Source organism: Podarcis raffonei, chromosome 3 (assembly GCF_027172205.1).
Source record: "Podarcis raffonei isolate rPodRaf1 chromosome 3, rPodRaf1.pri, whole genome shotgun sequence".
Taxonomy (NCBI): Eukaryota; Metazoa; Chordata; class Lepidosauria; order Squamata; family Lacertidae; genus Podarcis; species Podarcis raffonei.
Window position 1 is genome coordinate 112,489,203 of NC_070604.1, and position 18,768 is coordinate 112,507,970.

At 46.9% G+C, this 18,768-nt stretch overlaps 1 protein-coding gene across 1 annotated transcript; it reads left to right on the forward strand.

The window, feature by feature from the left end:
• The first annotated feature begins 1,787 nt into the window (after positions 1-1,787).
• Positions 1,788-18,044, forward strand: C3H2orf73 (chromosome 3 C2orf73 homolog). Its single transcript, XM_053383636.1, has 5 exons — positions 1,788-1,960; positions 7,631-7,844; positions 9,504-9,660; positions 14,430-14,545; positions 17,428-18,044. The coding sequence occupies exons 1-5, from the start codon at positions 1,905-1,907 to the stop codon at positions 17,824-17,826; spliced, it is 942 nt and encodes a 313-aa protein (XP_053239611.1). The 5' UTR covers positions 1,788-1,904; the 3' UTR covers positions 17,827-18,044.
• The last annotated feature ends 724 nt before the right edge of the window (positions 18,045-18,768 follow it).

Sequence of the window (18,768 nt, forward strand, 5' to 3'; positions counted from 1 at the left end):
TGACTAGCCCAAAGTCACCCAGCAGTTGCATGTGGAGGAGCGGAGACACAAACTCAGTTCACCAGATTACGAGTCTACCGCTCTTAACCACTACATTACACTGGTCACCTGAAGACCTTGCTCCAACAGGACATCCCTGTGGACCAGGTCTAAGTTTTGTCTTCTGGCAATCTGTTTCTATCAAAGCAGCACAGACTGCTATCCTGCATAAAATAAAAGCAGTGGAGAGAGAGTTGGTGGGAACTCTAAAATAAATGGCTGTGGCTGTGAACAGAGGCAGATGGACTCTCATCACTTGGTTTCTTCCACTTTGCAGGGATGTTCCACCCCTTGGAGAACATGGACGTTGGAACTGGCTGGGTGAGAAATACATAAAAAAATCAGTTTAGAGCAGGAAGCTGTTGCTGGCAAACTCACTAGTGGATGTCTTCCTGGATGCTGTGATTATATAAAACTAGGGGGCTACTAGACAGCAATTAATGACTGCCGTGAGGAGTGAGTTTACGGGTGAACAAAGGAGCAAGGCAACCTTTCTGTGCTATGGAAGCTAATGTTTATTTATTAGTGCTATGTCACAATGCTTTGATGAAGATATTTCTGTTGGCAAATTAGGGATTCTTCATTAGACTCGGCTGTTCTGTCACCATAAAACAATAAACCGTCATTTTAAAGAAAGAATGAAAACTGTGTGTTGCACGATTTTGATTCGGTTGGCCCAGTTATATAGATTTGAGGTGAGACATGTTCTGGGACAGCCCAAGAGATCTGGGCGCAAACACCATACATTTAAAACACTAACGTCTCAACAAATGAAACTGATCTGTAGAAAATGTAACTTGAAAAAAAGAGACATTGCACATACTTTTGTAAACCAAGAAATCTTTAATAAAAAATATGGAGAGGAAAAAAACCCTTCCCCAATGAATCCTGGGAGCTGGAGTTTACCCCTCACAAAGCTACACTCCCCAACACATTTAACAAACTACAGCTCATCCAGCCTGAAATAAATATTATCCAGTATGGATTTCCCCACTAATTAACTCAAAGCACAATCCATTGGGAAGTTCCCTGGGGCTTGCGCAACACAATGGCTTATGTCCAGCGGGCCAGATCTGTCTGCCTCTCCGGTTTCCAGTCTGCTTGGCACCCAGAACCCACCAGCTGAGGCACTCGCCTCTGTGCTACAACCTGAACATGGGAGGAGCAAAAGTAAGTGCCGAGGCTGAAAACGCCACTTAATTAATAGATGTCTCCTTAATAATTTAAACGTCTTAATTTTGAGGTTTTTAAACAAGGGACACACACACACACACACACACCACATTTCAGCCACCAAAGAATCCTGAGAATTGCAGTTTGCCCCTCACGGCGCTACAATTCCCAGCACCCTTAAGAAACTATGTTTCCCAGGATCGGAGCAAGGAATGTGCTCTAAATCTATGGTGCCCAGGCTGCCTAGGTCCGATGCAGTTTGCAACACAACCCTCTGTAGGGCTACTCAAAAGCAAGTCCCCAGGATTGCAGCCCTTATCTTGGAATATCTCCATCCTAATCACACTTAGTAACTGAGATCCAGTCGCAATGCACGAGGTGCGGGGCTTACTTCCGAGTAAATGCGCAGGAGATTCTCCCTGGCTCTCCCGGCTTTAAAGCATGAACAGGTACATACTAACGGACGGCCAGAGGGGCGATTCTGATTGGCCAAGGGGAGCGCGCACCGCCTACATTCCGCCCTCCGCGTTCTGTCCCCGCCTTTCTCCAGGCTGCAGTCGCCTAGCAACCATCCGGCATCAAAGCATCAAAACGTGGCGCTGCATCTGAAATCTCCCTGTCGCGGCGTTCGAAGCTGCGCGCCCTCCCACGCCCCTCTCCCCCTTCTCTTGGGTGCCAAGCCTGCTAGCACCATGTTGTACGAGATCCTGGAGATGGGGCGGCGGAAAAAGGCCCCCCCGCGCTACATGTAAGTTGCTGCAGCATCTCTTGCCAGGGAGATCTGCGGGAGGTGGCTTTGCAGAGGCAGCCCCCCTTCCATCCCCCACCCAGAATCAGGAGATATTGATTTTAAAAGGCCCCCACATATTCAGCCCACCCTTGTGCCAGAAGGGTGCCAGGGCTGGTTTGGAGAAACCCTGCATGAAGGGTACTGTCACAGTGCCAGATTTAAGGTAAAGGTACCCCTGCCCGTACGGGCCAGTCTTGACAGACTCTGGGGTTGTGCGCCCATCTCACTCAAGAGGCCGGGGGCCAGCGCTGTCCGGAGACACTTCCGGGTCGCGTGACAAAGCTGCATCTGGCGAGCCAGCGCAGCACACGGAAACGCCGTTTACCTTCCCGCCAGTAAGCGGTCCCTATTTATCTACTTGCACCTGGGGGTGCTTTCGAACTGCTAGGTTGGCAGGCGCTGGTACCGAGCAGCGGGAGTGCACCCCGCCGTGGGGATTCGAACCGCCGACCTTTCGATCGGCAAGTCCTAGGCGCTGAGGCTTTTACCCACAGTGCCATCCACGTCAGATTTACCTATAAGTTAAAGAAGCTATAGCTTAGGGCTCCACTTTCTTGCCCCCCCCAATAAATTTAGTATTAATATACTTTATCTTAATTGTATTTCAGCTCAACAATCACTTTGATAAAATACATATTTTGTTACGTGCAAATGGCTTTAGATACCTGTTAGGTCCATAAATTACCATATAGCATATGCAGTGGTACCTCAGGTTACACACGCTTCAGGTTACATACTCTTCAGGTTACAGATTCCGCTAACCCAGAAATAGTACCTCGGGTTAAGAACTTTGCTTCAGGATGAGATCAGAAACCGTGCTCCGGCTGCGCAGTGGCAGCAGGAGGCCCCATTAGCTAAAGTGGTGCTTCAGGTTAAGAATAGTTTCAGGTTAAGAACAGACCTCCAGAACGAATTAAGTACTTAACCTGAGGTACCACTGTATAGCATATACAGTGGTACCTCAGGATGCGAACGGGATCCGTTCCAGAGCCCCTTTCGTATCCTGAACGCAATGCAAGACACGACGGTGCGTGCGTGGGTCATGTTTTGCTGCTTCTGCGCATGCGCGTGACGTAATTTTGAACCTCTGCGCAAATGGCGAAACCCGGAAGTAACACGCTCTGTTACTTCTGGGTTGTCGCGGAGCGCAACTCGAACGCCCTCAACCTGAATCACATTCAACCCGAGGTATGACTGTAAAAGGTAAAGGGACCCCTGATCATTAGGTCCAGTTGAGGCCGACTCATCTCGCTTTATTGGCCAAGGGAGTCGGCGTACAGCTTCCGGGTCATGTGGCCAGCATGACTAAGCCGCTTCTGGCGAACCAGAGCAGCGCACGGAAGTGCCGTTTACCTTCCCACCAGAGCGGTACCTATTTATCTACCAGTACTTGCACTTTGACGTGCTTTCAAACTGCTAGGTTGGCAGGAGCAGTGACCGAGCAACAGGAGCTCACCCCGTCGTGGGGATTCGAACCGCCGAGCTTCTGATCGGCAAGTCCTAAGCTCTGTGGTTTAACCCACAGCGCCACCCGTGTCCCTACTCAGCACAAAAAACAGTGGCAATTTGTTGTTGACAAAGGACAGCTGGACACATAAAGGGCCCCATTACCTTCAGTAGCTTAGGGCCTCATCAAACCTAAATCTGGCCCTGACTGTGATGCTCTTCGCAAAAGGGGCGATGATCACGGTTTTAAAAGCTTTGAAAGTTTGCTCTTTTCAAAATAAAATAAAATAAAAATTAAAGCTTTTAAATAATCTTTAAAAGTTTGCTGCTTTCAAAAATAACAAGTGAAACCTGCCAGAGCTTATCAGCCCTGAAGAGCTCTAGGAGAGGTAGGTTTACAGTGTCTACTTAGAAGCAAATCACAGTGGTTTTAGTTGGGGCTTACACCATTGTAAGTAGAGGACCACAGCTTCAGTGTTTCCTGCGTGCAGTGGCATAAAAAGGCATCACTTCCTGAACCTCATCTGCTTTCCTGTTAGCTGTTAAAAGGCTCCAAAGTCTTGCTTGATTGTAGGGAGGTGGTTACTATGTTTTCCAAATCTCCATCTCTCCTTTCAACTAATAATTCAAAGTATTCCTTTGGTCGTATGTCATGAAGCAGTATTGCAGCTTTTCTGCATTGTTGCTGTACTGTTGTTGTTGTTTAGTCGTTTAGTCGTGTCCGACTCTTTGTGACCACCTGGACCAGAGCACGCCAGGCACTTCTGTCTTCCACTGCCTCCCGCAGTTTGGTCAAACTCATGCTGGTACCACTGTACTAGTTTCTGACGCGGCTTTTGATGGGCATCAGGTAACAAATTTCAAGTGTATTCCATGGTGGCAATGTTCCTGAGCCAGGAATGCAGTTACAGAAATAATTTTGTTTTGTTCAAGAAATTTATACCCCGCTTTCCACAATTTGTCTCAAAGCAGCTTAAAAAAAGTGTAGAGCATAAAATACACAGAACTTAAAACATAAGCTAGAATATCAGAAGACGGCAAATGCTGGAACAGCATTCATATTCCAATAATGGAATAAAACCATTTTAACCTGGCACCTGAAACATATCAGGGACTGTGCCTGCCTGATTTGGAGTGGGAGGAAGTTAGGCCTACAGCACTAAAGGCACCTAACTCTTGCTGTAACAGGCTTTGCCTGTATTCCTATCCCCCAGCTCTCATACCAAAGCCAAATCAATGCGTGTTTTATCAAAGTGTTTTATCTTCACAACAAGTGAAAACAGTGCAGGTAGTCCTCTGAGGATAATTTGGGGCAAACGGTTAAAATTTTTTTTTAAAAAAACACCCCATTATTCCCGCCCCCCCCCACAAAAGCAAACTCCTAAAGCAACTTCACAGCAATAAAGTATACCCATACTAAACTCAATAAAGTATACCCATACTAAACCCATACTAAACTCACCAAACTCACAAAACGTATTAAACCTCCATCAGGTGATACCGATTTCATAAAACCATTTATATTTTTCTTACCAAAACAAACAAACAAACAAACAAACAAACAAACAAACACATACCTCCCACTTGCCCCCAAAGCTTTCTAGTACATAAAATAAAAACAAACCCTTCTAGTTCGTAAGCTAGAACAGATGTACTCGGTTATTTGAGACCAATTTTCTTCGCTCACAAGAGCTATGAAAAATGATGCAGCTCTCTAACCCTTGGCATTGTCCACCCAGGCAGCTGTTCCCAAACGAACAGCGTGTCATGACAGGCAACTGTCAAAAGGCCGCTGCCGGCCACCGAAACTCCCTGCTCGCAGTGAGTGATGCTCTTCTGTCCCAGAGCATGTCTCTGCATCAGCTGTGATTGGATAATCCAGTCACATCTGGTGCAGAGGTGCAGCAGAATTGCTTGTCATCAGCAAGGGCTGCCTGTTTCATCTCTCCATGAGTCCCTCCTCTTAATATTTCCAAAGAGGCATGCCTGGGTTGGCGTCAGGGGTCAGGGATAATTCTTCTCTTCTTCCCATCGCTCCCTGTTCTTCTCTCCCTCTGGCCAACATGAGCAAGGAAAAGAAATAGCAGCTGCTTCTGGCTCTTCAAGGAGAGGGCACGTAGAGCTGCATGCAGAAAGGCTGAAGTCATTGCTTTTGTGACTTGGGACAAGCTTCTTGCCCCATGGCCCCTGAAAGCAAAGGGATAAATGAAAACTGGGGCTTCCCTCTTTCCTGCACGGACAAATGCCCCTCTCTATCCTCACACAGCAGCAGGACCTGCCTACCCATGAGGCAAGAGATCCACCAGGGCAGCAGATCCCAATGTCCTGCTGTTCCTGATGTACATGTTCCTGATATTCTTCTTCTTTGGCAATCACTCGTAGCCGAGTAAGATTGTCTTCCATAAACACGGTTCTAAAAGTGAGTCCATAAGTGACTATGGAAGCCAATTCTGGATCCACACGTCCTTCCACAATGGGGACATAGGTTTCCTGGCGGGAGTTGATCATGGTGCCAAACATGCCTTCCTCTTAGCACGTTTCTCCCTTTCGTCCTGAGTTTGAGCATCTTCAAAGTCCATGACACCTTTGGTAAAGGCTGTTCTCCAATTGGAGCACTCGCAAGCCAGTGTTTCCCAGTTGTCAGTGTTTATACTACATCTTTTTAGATTTGCCTTGAAAGAGTCTTTTGTTGACCCCCAGCATTACGCTTTCCATTTTTAAGTTTGGAGTAGAGTAGTTGCTTTGGAAGATGATAATCAGGCATCCGCACAATGTGACCAGTCCAATGAAGTTGATGTTGAAGAATCATTGCTTTGACACTGGTGATATAGATCTCCCCTCAGCCCTCCAATCTGGGACTCCAATCTGGGGTCCACCTCAGGTGCCAAAATGTCTTGGGCCAGCCTTGACTGAAAGTCTGTTCTATCCATTTAGAAGAATCCAGAAACCCCGAAGTAGAAAACAGTCCTGCGCATGCACACACACATGCCAAAACACATGGCATATATAGATAGATCTAGCAATACGTTCAATATCTTGAGAGCTTATTGACCTTGAATGGTGCTTGAAAGCTGCCTTGTAGCAGGGCCCTTTGGAGACGACATCACTAAGTGCCTATAAAATGCAGGCCAGGGAGCAGTGGAGTGGGGAAGAGGTGGGGTTTTTCAGCTGAGAAGCAGGCACCAGGAGCAGATATGGGCCATTATTCGAGGATGCTATCAGGGGTGAGGAGGAAAAACCCATTAGAGGCAAGGTGATGGAGATGATGAGTCTAGCCTCCAGTGTCAGAGCTCAAAGGGAGATGGGTCGTCTTTGGATTGACTTCCCAGCAAGCCGTTAATAAATCTGGGAGGAAGGGCTGTTGCTGTCGGAGGGGAAGGGTGAGGACCAGGAATGCAAGCCTGGCAAGGTGGAATGTTGAGTGGGGACAGGCTCACCCATTAATTTTAGAACGAGCCCTTCCTGAACAGCCGCTTATCGAGAACAAGGTATTTCAGACGCCCAGTTGCTGGAAGGGCGCAGACAAGGCACGGCAGACTCGGAGCAGGAAAGAGCGCAGGAGCTAAGGGTGTGTTCTCATTTCTGTCTTGGAGCCCAGCAAAGTGCTCCTTCCCCCTGCCTCATGCACTTCACATCGGTTCACATCTGCATGGCTTCATTTCTGATTGCATACACCAAAATCAACAATAAATTTACAGCAGCAAAACAAACGCATCGCAAATCGGTAGATCAGATTTATGAGATCTACATAGCTGGATCACCCTTCGGGGAAAGCCTGAGTGCACTGGTGAGTTTTAAGCCGGCATCTTAATGCCGATACTAGATGCCAATATATACACCAATTAACCCAAGAAATGTTGTTTTCCTTGCTTGCTAGCTATGCTATGTTACCGAACTCCCGTTACGTTTCCCACTTACTCTTATTTTATTTCCGTTTTACCTTGCCTGTATTGCTCAAATACATATTGCATTTGTTGTTGCAATTGTATTGTGATGGAGAGGCCTTTTTTTAACCAAATATCCATGCACTTTAAAAAAGAACAAACGCCTGCTGTTTTAACTTGAGGGAGATTTCCACACTTTTGAGCTGAACCTTTGGAAGTGGGTTTTCTGTGTGTGTTTTTAAAATCAGCGTCATTTCCAGGGTAGTAAATGCTGTCCTGCATTCTCATATTTTTTCAGCCCAGATTCCTACAGAGTACTTAACCTCGAGCTCCCAGAAAGGTATAAGGTGCTAGCTAAAACTGAAGAGGTACATACGCCAAAGGAACAGCAGTATAAGCTGGAGTGCCGTAATAACCCTCAGCCGATACACGCAAAATGCATTAAGCTCAACACCAAGTTTTTAAATAAGCCAATATTGTATATGGACACAGACAGCACAAAATCAAAGCAGGTGAGGATGGCTTAGTGAAAGTGAGATCATGGTCCAGTTTTGCCACAGTGCTAAACCCAGACTGGGGAATCTCAGGCCTGGGGGCCAAATGTAGCCCTCTTGGTTTCTCGGTCTGGCCCTCAGGACTCTTCCCAGGCCACAACCCTCACTGGTCCTGCCCTATACCCTCAAATATTTTTTTGCCTGGCCGGAATGTGTTCTGGAATTGTGATCATGCTTTTTGCATCCCTGGAGGGAGTCTAGAGTGCTGTGCTTGCATTTTTAATAATAATAATAATAATAATAATAATAATAATAATAATAATAATAATTATTATTATTATTATTATTATTATTATTATTATTATATTATAATTTATTATTTATACTCCGCCCATCTGGCTGAGTTTCCCCAGCCACTCTGGGCGGCTTCCAATCGAGTGTTAAAAACAATACAGCATTAAATATTAAAAACTTCCCTAAACAGGGCTGCCTTCAGATGTCTTTTAAAGATAAGATAGCTACTTATTTCCTTCACACCTGAAGGGAGGGCGTTCCACAGGGCGGGCGCCACTACCGAGAAGGCCCTCTGTCTGGTTCCCTGTAACTTGGCTTCTCACAGGGAGGGAACTGCCAGAAAGCCCTCGGCGCTGGATCTCAGTGTCCGGGCTGAACGATGGGGGTGGAGACGCTCCTTCAGGTATACAGGACCGAGGCCATTTAGAGCTTTAAAGTTCAGCACCAACACTTTGATTTGTGCTCAGAAATGTACCGGGAGCCAATGCAGATCTCTCACCACTGGTGTTATGTGGTCCTGGCGGCCGCTCCCAGTCACCAGTCTAGCTGCCGCATTCTGGATTAATTGCAGTTTCCAGGTCACCTTCAAAGGTAGCCCCACGTAGAGCGCATTGCAGTATCCAAGCGGGAGATAACTAGAGCATGCACCACTCTGGCAAGACAGTCCGGTTTTTGTGTACAAGAACCACAAATTTCTGCAGGAAGGTATCTGGCACATCCATTTGCTTTTAGAACCGCCTGCCATTGCTATGCGGCCCCTGGAAGCCTGCCCATGAGGCAAAGTGACCCTCGGTGTGAAGAAGGTTCCCCACCTATGCACCAAAGCATGGTTTCATCAGAAGGGGCGGGGGGAGAATTTTGGGAATTATAGGAGCAGAACTACCTAAATTGTAGAAATTTATTTATGTGTGCTACTACAGCAGCAAGAATGCTACTTGCACAAAAGTGAAAAGGAGCAGAAGTTTCAGTAAAGGAAGAATGGATACAAAAACTTATGGAATATGCAGAAATGGCGAAACTTACTGGAAGAATAAGAAATAAAGATAGCAAGCTTTTTATAATAGAATGGAAATGGTTTATTGACTATTTACAGATAAACAGTAAACAGATAAAACATTAGCAGGATTATTGTAATAACCTGCAGTTTCACAAGAGCATATATTTACAGTAGATAATGAAAGAAACAAGTTAAATGTATATGCAGAAGATATTAAAAAAAACACATACATTTAAGGAACCGCAGAAAGAGGGGGGGGAAGGAAGTCAAATTTTGAAATGTTAAATTGATTGTAAAATTAATGAAATGTATAAACTTGGAAAGTATAAATAATGGCAATTCTATAGGCTAGTTGTTGACAAATTAATTTATGTTCCCTAAAAAAGGAACATTGGTGGCCAAGCAGCGAACCCTTTGTTGTGCCGTGCCCTAAGCCACCTTACGACAAGCAGAGCACTCAAAGAAGTCATTTCCAGAAGCCAGCCTGTAGATTGATTCGGCCCCTTAAATTCGACAATAAGCGGCAACCTTCGCGTGGAATAGGTAAGACTTTTAAGGGAAACCTTCCCTTCCCTTCTTTCTTTCCACCAAAACTAGACAAGTTAAAATATAAAGGTGGTTCAGCTTCTGCTTCTACAAAAGCATTGTTGTTGTTTAGTCGTTTAGTCATGTCCGACTCTTTGTGACCCCCTGGACCAGAGCACGCCAGGCACTCCTGTCTTCCACTGCCTCCCGCAGTTTGGTCAAACTCATGCCGGTAGCTTCGAGAACACTGTCCAACCATCTCGTCCTCTGTCGTCCCCTTATCCTTGTGCCCTCCATCTTTCCCAACATCAGGGTCTTTTCCAGGGAGTCTTCTCTTCTCATGAGGTGGCCAAAGTATTGGAGCCTCAGCTTCAGGATCTGTCCTTCCACTGAGTACTCAGGGCTAATTTCCTTCAGAATGGATAGGTTTGATCTTCTTGCAGTCCATGGGACTCTCAAGAGTCTCCTCCAGCACCATAATTCAAAAGCATCAATTCTTTGGCGAAAAATTATTCTTTCAACAATCAATTCTTCAGTGAAAGCATTATTCTTTATTAAATCTGTGTTCCGCCCTTCATTGCCAAGATGACAGGGTGGTTCGCAATATAAAAAATACAAAATGAGATCGCAAAATCCACAATGAAACAAAAGCGAGCCAATAACCCCTCTCCCATGAACACATTTCAAAGGCCATAGAATGTCTAGACCAGCCAAAGGCCTGGGAGAAGAGAGATGTTTTTGCCTGGCACCTAAAGGTATTTAGTGAAGGCACCAGGCAAGCCTCACTGGGGAGAGCATTCCACAAATGGGGAGCCACCACAGAAAAGACCTGTTCTCGTGTTGCTGCCCTCTGGACCTCACGTGCAGCAGACAGATGAAGAAAGTCCTCAGGTGATGACTGCAGGTTCTGGGTTGGTTCAGTTGCGGATAGGTGGTCTCTATCAGTTTGGCTGATGTGATGTGGTCGAAACTATGACCTGTTGCATGCACAGGTGTAGTCGGAACAGAAAACAGCCAACAGATGTCAAGTGCTGCTTGATGGAAACAGAGATTGCTGCAGTAGTATATTTGCTTACAAAATCAGGCTCCCTCGTGGCTGTTACTGAACTGTTATTGAACCTTTTGCCACCTTCAGGCGGACCACATGCTCCGCCATTGAGTGATGGCTCCAAAATCTGGCCACATTTCGCTGACCTAACATGTATTGATTCCTAATTCTCAGCTTCAACCACTTCCTGTGAATTCCGGTTTCAAGCTGATTCATGATGGTGGTGTAACACAGCAGAGGCAGATTTGCAGGAGTGCGACCGTTTTGGCCATACTGAGTGCTGAGCCGAGAGGCCACCATGGGAGGTGCCGCAACAATTACGAGCAATGGGAGGCGAGAGGTGTGGTGGGAGCACCAAATTTTGGTGTGGGCTTTGTTCCCCATAATCTGCACGCCCGTCCCATCGTCAGCTATGTGTACAGTGCTTCAGAAACCTGCAGCCAGAGAGATGGTAGTGTAAATGAGTTTCTACACCCTAGGTAACAAAGATCCTATTCCAGTGCCTTCAACTCTTCCATTCTCAGTCTCTGCTTAAATCACTTTCTCCTGATCATAAAGCAATAGGCACCTTTCAGTTCAGTTCGATTGATGAAACCACGAAGAACAGTAGCTCCCAGTTTGGGGGCTTTCTGTCCCGCCCCACCCCCTACCCCGCAATCAGGCTGCAATGTTAGCTTGCAGATATTTCCTTGTCCTTAGATCTTGGAGCAGAGTCTTTATGGCAGTATTAATTTAAGCAAGCTCTGCTGACTTTGGCGATTCAGTCTGCAGAAGCCATCACTTGTGGCCTTCGTTTCCCATTGATTGGCAAAACCCTTTTTTTAAAAAAAAAAGTGATGTAAGGTACTGTATTTACTTGAATGTAATGTGCATTTTTTTTGGCCAAATTACATCGCAAAAATTAGAGTGCACATTAGATTTGGTGGCACGTTTACATTCTCCAGCAAATGCTTTTTTGGTTTCAAGATCTTGAAAATTGAGGTGTACATTAGATCTGATGGGGCATTGTTGTTGTTGTTTAGTCATGTCCGACTCTTCGTGACCCCATGGACCAGAGCACGCCAGGCACTCCTGTCTTCTACTGCCTCCCGCAGTTTGGTCAAACTCATGCTGATAGCTTCAAGAACACTGTCCAACCATCTCGTCCTCTGTCGTCCCCTTCTCCTTGTGCCCTCCATCTTTCCCAACATCAGGGTCTTTTCCAGGGAGTCTTCTCTTCTCATGAGGTGGCCAAAGTATTGGAGCTTCAGCTTCAGGATCTGTCCTTCCAGTGAGCACTCAGGGCTGATTTCCTTCAGAATGGATAGGTTTGATCTTCTTGCAGTCCATGGGACTCTCAAGAGTCTCCTCCAGCACCATAATTCAAGAGCATCAATTCTTCGGCGATCAGCCTTCTTTATGGTCCAGCTCTCACTTCCATACATCACTACTGGGAAAACCATAGCTTTAACTCTACGGACCTTTGTTGGCAAGGTGATGTCTCTGCTTTTTGAGATGGGGCATTAGATTCATATAAACACGGTATTTCCTTCTGCTTCTCCTCCCAGGAGAACCTTCGGTTCTGCCTTTAGTCAACTTCTCCGCAATAATTCAGCCCCACAATAGATATCCAGCTTGTTTGCGAACGATGACGGATGGCTGAGCTATAGCAAGCAGCAAATAGCCAGAGCATGACAACTCCAGTCACATTTCCGTGTTTACAAGGGCGGCGGTGAGGATAGCTTCCATATGTGAGCGTGTTTGTTGGACTGCCAATATGGAGCCAGCTGTTTGTCTGGATTTGGGCTGGTGCTCTTCAAGTCAAGGGGACAGCGACTCGGCAGAGATGCCGGGCTTGGCAGAACCGGTCCCTAAAAGGCTATAAGCACACACAAAGAAATATTCTGCAGAAATCCAGCGTGGCTCCTGCAAGCCAGATTTCTCATAGAAGCTGGAGACAATGCTTTGAATGTGTAGGTCAGCATTTGGGCTTTGCATTCTTTGAAACAACCGACAGCTAACCTTTCCCTGGGCATTAGTGTAGCTTCGCAGGGGCTGAAAAGGACATCCTGGGTCACCAAGCCGAACGTGAAGGCATTGTAGCCGGATTTGCTAGTCCGGCTCTTAAGCCACTCCTGACAGTTGTTTATTTAGCCTCGCTTTGACCTACTGAGCCACAAAAGAAACTGTGTCTGTGGACCAGTTCTGAACAGTGGAGACTTTTTTGGGGGCTTCTAGCCAGAAATGGTGTGATACAGGGAGCCTTCAGATATGTGTTGTGAGGGTGTTGTATAATGTGGAACAACAGAAGCCTCAACAAGTTTTCTAACAGGTTATCTCCTATCGCAGTTATCTAATATTGCAGAAATTCAGTAAGATGCAACCTCACCATTTCTTAAACGTTAATAAAATACATCAGCCCTATTGAACCGATTGTTCAGAGCCCAGCTCCGAGGGCCTTCTGGCAGTTCTGTCACTGCTAGAAGCGAAATTACAGGGACCCAGGAAGAGGGCCTTCTCGGTAGTGGCACCCGCCCTGTGGAACGCCCTCCCATCAGATGTCAAGGAGATAAAGACCACGATTTTTAGAAGGCATCTGAAGGCAGCCCTGTATCGGGAGGTTTTTAACGTTTGCTGTTTTATTATGTTTTTATATGTGCTAGAAGCCGCCCAGAGTGGCTGGGGCAGCCCGGCCAGATGGATGGGGTATAAGGAATAAATGTATTATTATTATTATTATTATTATTATTATTATTATTTATTCACCTGGGACAGATCAGGAAAGTGGCATAGCTCAGGGGTAGAGCATCTGTTTTGCATACAGAAGGTCCCATGTTCAGTCCCTGCCAACTCTATGTAGGGCTTGGAGAGAACCCTTCTCTGAAACCATGTTGAGATGCTACCATTCTGTGTAGACCAGTGGTTCTCAACCTGTGGGTCCCCAGATGTTGCTGGACTACAACTCCCATCATCCCTGAGCTCTGGCCTTGCTAGCTAAGGGTGATGGAAGTTTTAGTTCAACAACAGCTGGGGACCCATAGGTTGAGAAAGGCTGGCGTAGACAATACTAAGCTTGATGAACCAGTGTGTGCTGGTCCTGAGGGTTAACCGTGAGGCGAGGTTCGAGTCTGGTCCGTGGTCAAAGGTGCAACGTGGAGGCAGTCCGAGTAGCTGAAGCTGGGTGCAGGGCAGGGAGTCGGGTGAAGTCAGGAGCTCCGGCAGAGAAGCAGGACAGGGTGCAGGCAGGAACTGGCTACCAACAACGTTGCTCCCGCAACTTGGGCGGCCCCGATCCTCTGGTGACTCGCTTCTCCTGGCCTGGAGGCGAGCACTCCTCCTGCGGGAACTTAGTTCCCTCCGCCTCTCTGCCCTGAGCCTCTGCAGCTCAGGAGAGGCTGGAGGGTTACTGGACCCAGAGGCAACCTCAGCTTCCTCTGACAGGGCTGAGAGTGGAGCACCTGCAGGCAATGGGTCCTCCATCACCTCAGGAGCCAGAGCAGACTCAGCTGGTGCCTGCACCTGAGGATCCAGCACAGGTGAGGACCCTTCAGGCTCAAGCCCCAACCCCGGCTCAGCTGGTTCTGGAGGCGGGGACTCCTGTGCAGGCTGGGATTCCTCAGGTCCTCAGCTCCGAGTCCCAGGCCATCACACAGTGGTCCAAGTCACTATAAGGCAGATTCCTGTGTTCCTGTCTCCCGCATGCAATGTAGCCATGCAAACCACCTGGAAGCAAGACTATACTGTGCATTTTCTATCGCAGTTCCACTCGCAGCTCCTCCGTTGCCGGGCCGCCTTCCGAGAATTTTCCAAGAGCAGATCACTTTCAAATACGACTACAATGCCAGAGCCACTCCCTGCATCCCCTATCAAGGGAAGGTAAGGCCATGTGCATCCTGTGCTCTGGGCGTTCAGCAGGAAGCCAGAAGGATGTGTTTACCCCTAAGGCCTCCAGCACATTGTTCTGGGACTAGGGAATGTCATTGCGTGCGTTGCAGTCACCGGCTTTGGGTATTTGCAAACGGCATGCCTGCTGTCAAACCAGCCCAATGGCCTTAGAAAGACGGGGCAATGTCTTTCTTGAGACTTGGTTGCCTTACAAAAGACCCTGGGATGTTGTAGGAGAAGGCAAGAGGTGGGTAGGTGGTGGTCTTGACCTTTAAAGCCCTTTGTGGCTTAGGGCCCTCATATTTACGGGACTGCCTCTCCTGGTATGCCCTGCAGAGGACCTTAAGGTCCATGAATAACCATAGTTTAGAGGTCCCGGGCCCTAAGGAAGTAAGACAATCCTCCACCAGGGCCAGGGCCTTTTCAGTGATGGCTCCGACCTGGTGGAATGCTCTGTCCCATGAGACTAGGGCCCTTCAGGATTGAACCTCCTTCCTTCGGGCCTGTAAGACAGAGCTATTCCACCTGGTCTTTAATTTGAATTCAACCTGATCTTTTATTTCCCTTCTCTTCCCTCCCCCTCCCCTTTTATGAAGATCACCCGCTCTGAGACCCCACAGCTAATTCTCCCCTGGCCTCCTCGCTGGCCCAAGTAGGACCAATTCAGCCTGCTAGCCCTGGGGATTATCTAGCGCTTGTTTTCCGTAAATTGATTTCTGAATTTTGAATTTTATTGTTATTCATGTTTTTATACTGTATTTTATGCTGCTTTTACAATTAAGTGTTTTAAATTTGTTGTTAGCTGCCCTGAGCCAGGTTTTTGAACCAGAAAGGGCGGGGTATAAATAAAAAATTATTATTATTATTACCACTGTGATGTGAGGGACCAAGGACTTCCTACCACCCTCCACCTCAAAGACTAAATTCAGTGCAGGAGGAGGAGTTTTTTGTTGTTGTTAAACTTCCCCCTTCCCACATGCTGTGGTCCTGATGTAGTCCCTCTAAAGCCCTAAATGGTCTCAGCCCAGTATACCTGAAGGAGCGTCTCCACCCCCATCGTGCAGCCCAGACACTGAGGTCCAGCTCCAAGGGCCTTCTGGCGGTTCCCTCCCTGCGAGAAGTGAGGTTACAGGGAACCAGACAGAGGGCCTTCTCGGTAGTGGCACCCACCCTGTGGAACGGCCTCCTTTCAGATGTCAAGGAAATAAACAACTATCTGACCTTAAGAAGGCATCTGAAGGCAGCCCTGTTTAGGGAAGTTTCTGATGTTTGATGTTTTATCGTGTTTTTAATATTCTGCTGGGAGCTGCCCAAAGTCGCTGGGGAAACCCAGCCAGATGGGTGGGGTATAAATAGTGAATTGTTGTTGTTGTTAAAATTGGAACTGTGTGTGTGTTGCACCTTAGTATTACCTATTGATTCCTGCATTACTGGTCCCTTCCAACACTACAGTTCTATGATTTTAAAAACCCAGACATGGTTTGCTAAGCGTAAGAATTATTATCCCTCAGTATGCCTAGGACTAAGGCTTCTCCAGTGTCCCAGCTACATCATTGTTGCAATTATGGTTGTAAGCCACCCCCAGGGAAGGCATGAAGTCTGATAAGAAATTAAACTTCCACTGAGATTCTCTGAAGCAGGGATTTGCAGAGCTGGAGCTTGCCAAAGGGCTGGATCCGGACCTCCCCCAAGCCCCACGGCCAGGGCCACTCAATTTCAATATCTTCAGTCTAGTAGGAGCTGACTTTCAAAAACTTCATTGGAACGTTAATTCCAGTGAAATTATAATTTAGCAATTTGATTTTAGAGCAAACATTGCCTATTTGAAAAGCCACCCGGTTTCTGGTAATTTTGATTATTCCTTGGTATCTCCCAGTACCAAACTTTCTTTAATTTGGAGATACGTGAAAAATGACAGGCTGCCTTCTGCTTTTATCAAAAGATGCTAGTTTTTGCCGTTGTCTGAATGGTAAGTCATTAGCTATAATAGGCATTGTTTGGAACAAAAACATCATTCTGGGCAATATATTCACATTTTATCACAAAAATTCGACCCAGTAGAGACAATTTTAATTTCTCCCATCCTAACCTATCTTTTTAAATGTCCGTCCATGTCTTAACATAATTATTTTTGTCTGTTTGACTTTGTCAAGTGCTTCTGTACTGAGTGGACTTCTAAGTTGGTAACCAAGAAATGGTTATGGGATGAATCAGGATTAACACTGGAGCAGAGAGAGATTCCCACTGAATCAGGTTTCCAAATGGAGAACCTTGTTCTCGGAGACATGCTGCAACCAAACAGAGCCCTGTTTGTTTCCACTTTGGCTTGTTGTTGTCTTCCACCCCCGCTTTTATATATATAAAATCAAATTAATCCTATTCTTCTCATGCAACCCTTAATGGCCAAAGTCATTTGGCGAGTGCTCATAAATCTTTGGCCTGCATCAGCCAGGGGTTTGAAATTGTATCCATAGCAACCCGTGTGGCAAGAAATAAAATTTGACGGGGATAGGCGCTGCCCTGCGGAAAAGAAAATGCCAGTTTGCAAGAGCACCGTAGCCATTTTCAAATAAAAAAAAGCAGAACTGGGGAGGGGGGCAGGAAAAGGGATGGCATTGGCAAGGTTTTGTCTCTTTCGTTTTCACCTGTTGCCTTCCCCCGTCCACCCACATCCTTGTTTTGCAAACCAGGCGAGATGATGGCTCAGCCGTTCTGTTTGCTCCCAGCTATATCCCAGCCCCCGTTGGCCAGAGGAGAGGCCTGAGAGAGAGAGACCAGCCAGCACTTGAGCTAATAAATAAATTCAGCTCACAGCTGCATCTCCTCACCGCCGAAGTCCCCCTGCTTAACATCAACCTTGTTTCCCTTTCCAGAAACGCGGCGCTTTTGTGTGGACGAAGATAAAACCGGAGAAGGGGGAGTCGGTTCCTGAGGGGACCAGAACCCAGCCGGGCGCTGGGGGACCGGAGATGCTGGAACAGCCAAAAGCAGAGAAAGGGGACTCAGCGGAAAGCTGCATGACCTCAGCCGGCCCCCGCCTGCCAGATTCCCCAGAGACGCCCCCAGACTCCAACCTACGCTTATCAGAAGCAGATAGCGGCACAGGAGCCAAAACAGATCCCGGAGCCCCGGAGAAAGGACAGGAGGAGGGTTCAGGGATTTCTCAGGCAGGGGAAGTGGATGTGAGCCATCCCTCTGGGGAGAAAAGGCCTCTCAGCCCACCAAAGACGGGCTACCTTGAGAAACAGCAGGAGGACCCCCCCCATCCATGAAGCCACACAGTCCCCGGCAGAAATTCAGAAGGCCTAAGAGGTCCAAGCGCGGGGGTTGGCCTAGTGTAATTTCAGTAACGCCAAACACAAACTGACACCAGCAAACGGTCTGAGGCGACGCGCTCTCGCCTTTACATAACAACAGCTGCAGCCTGCTTTGATGCCTCTTGAAAATGAGAGTCCTATATTTATATATATATAAAATCCTATGAATCTTTTATTATGGTTTCTCTCCGCCATTGCAGTTAGGTTATTTCCCTACCCGCCCCCTCAAATCAAAATTATCTGGATTATCTGCTCTCCTGAATATCAAGAGCGACTAAGGACGCCGCTAATGAATAATGAGCAATTAATGCCAACAATTGTGTTGCTTTGCTTCCGACATTTTGACTCTTTGCAAGCGTTGGGTGGTGGGGTGTTTTGGGTTCCTGTCTGATACCTTTAAAGTGTGGCTTCTTGGCAGGAACGGCAAGCAGATCCTAGCAGTAAATTTTTTTGGATGTGTTGCGTTGTCATCCTGTGATGAGCAGAAGCCATTGTTATTTCTGTCGGAAACAGTGACAGAGGAGAGAATGTCCATAAGAATGTAAGTTATGTTCCGTTGCTCAGCCCAGTCAGGAAGGACACGGTTACGACAACCTTCACTTTTTGCTGTAACAGTTTCCTGGAATGGATTTGTTCTCAAGGTCAGGGCTGCAGATCTGATTTAAAATCTGTATACAGGTTCCTCTTCATGGCACCCACAATGCTATACCTTGCATTTCACACTTTTAGCAGTGAGCAGGGGTCAGCAAACTTTTTCAGCAGGAGGCCGGTCCACTGTTCCTCAGACCTTGTGGGGGACCGGACTATATTTTGAAGGGGGGGAAATGAATGAATTCCTATGCCCCACAAATAACCCAGAGATGCAGTTTAAATAAAAGGACACATTCTACTCATGTA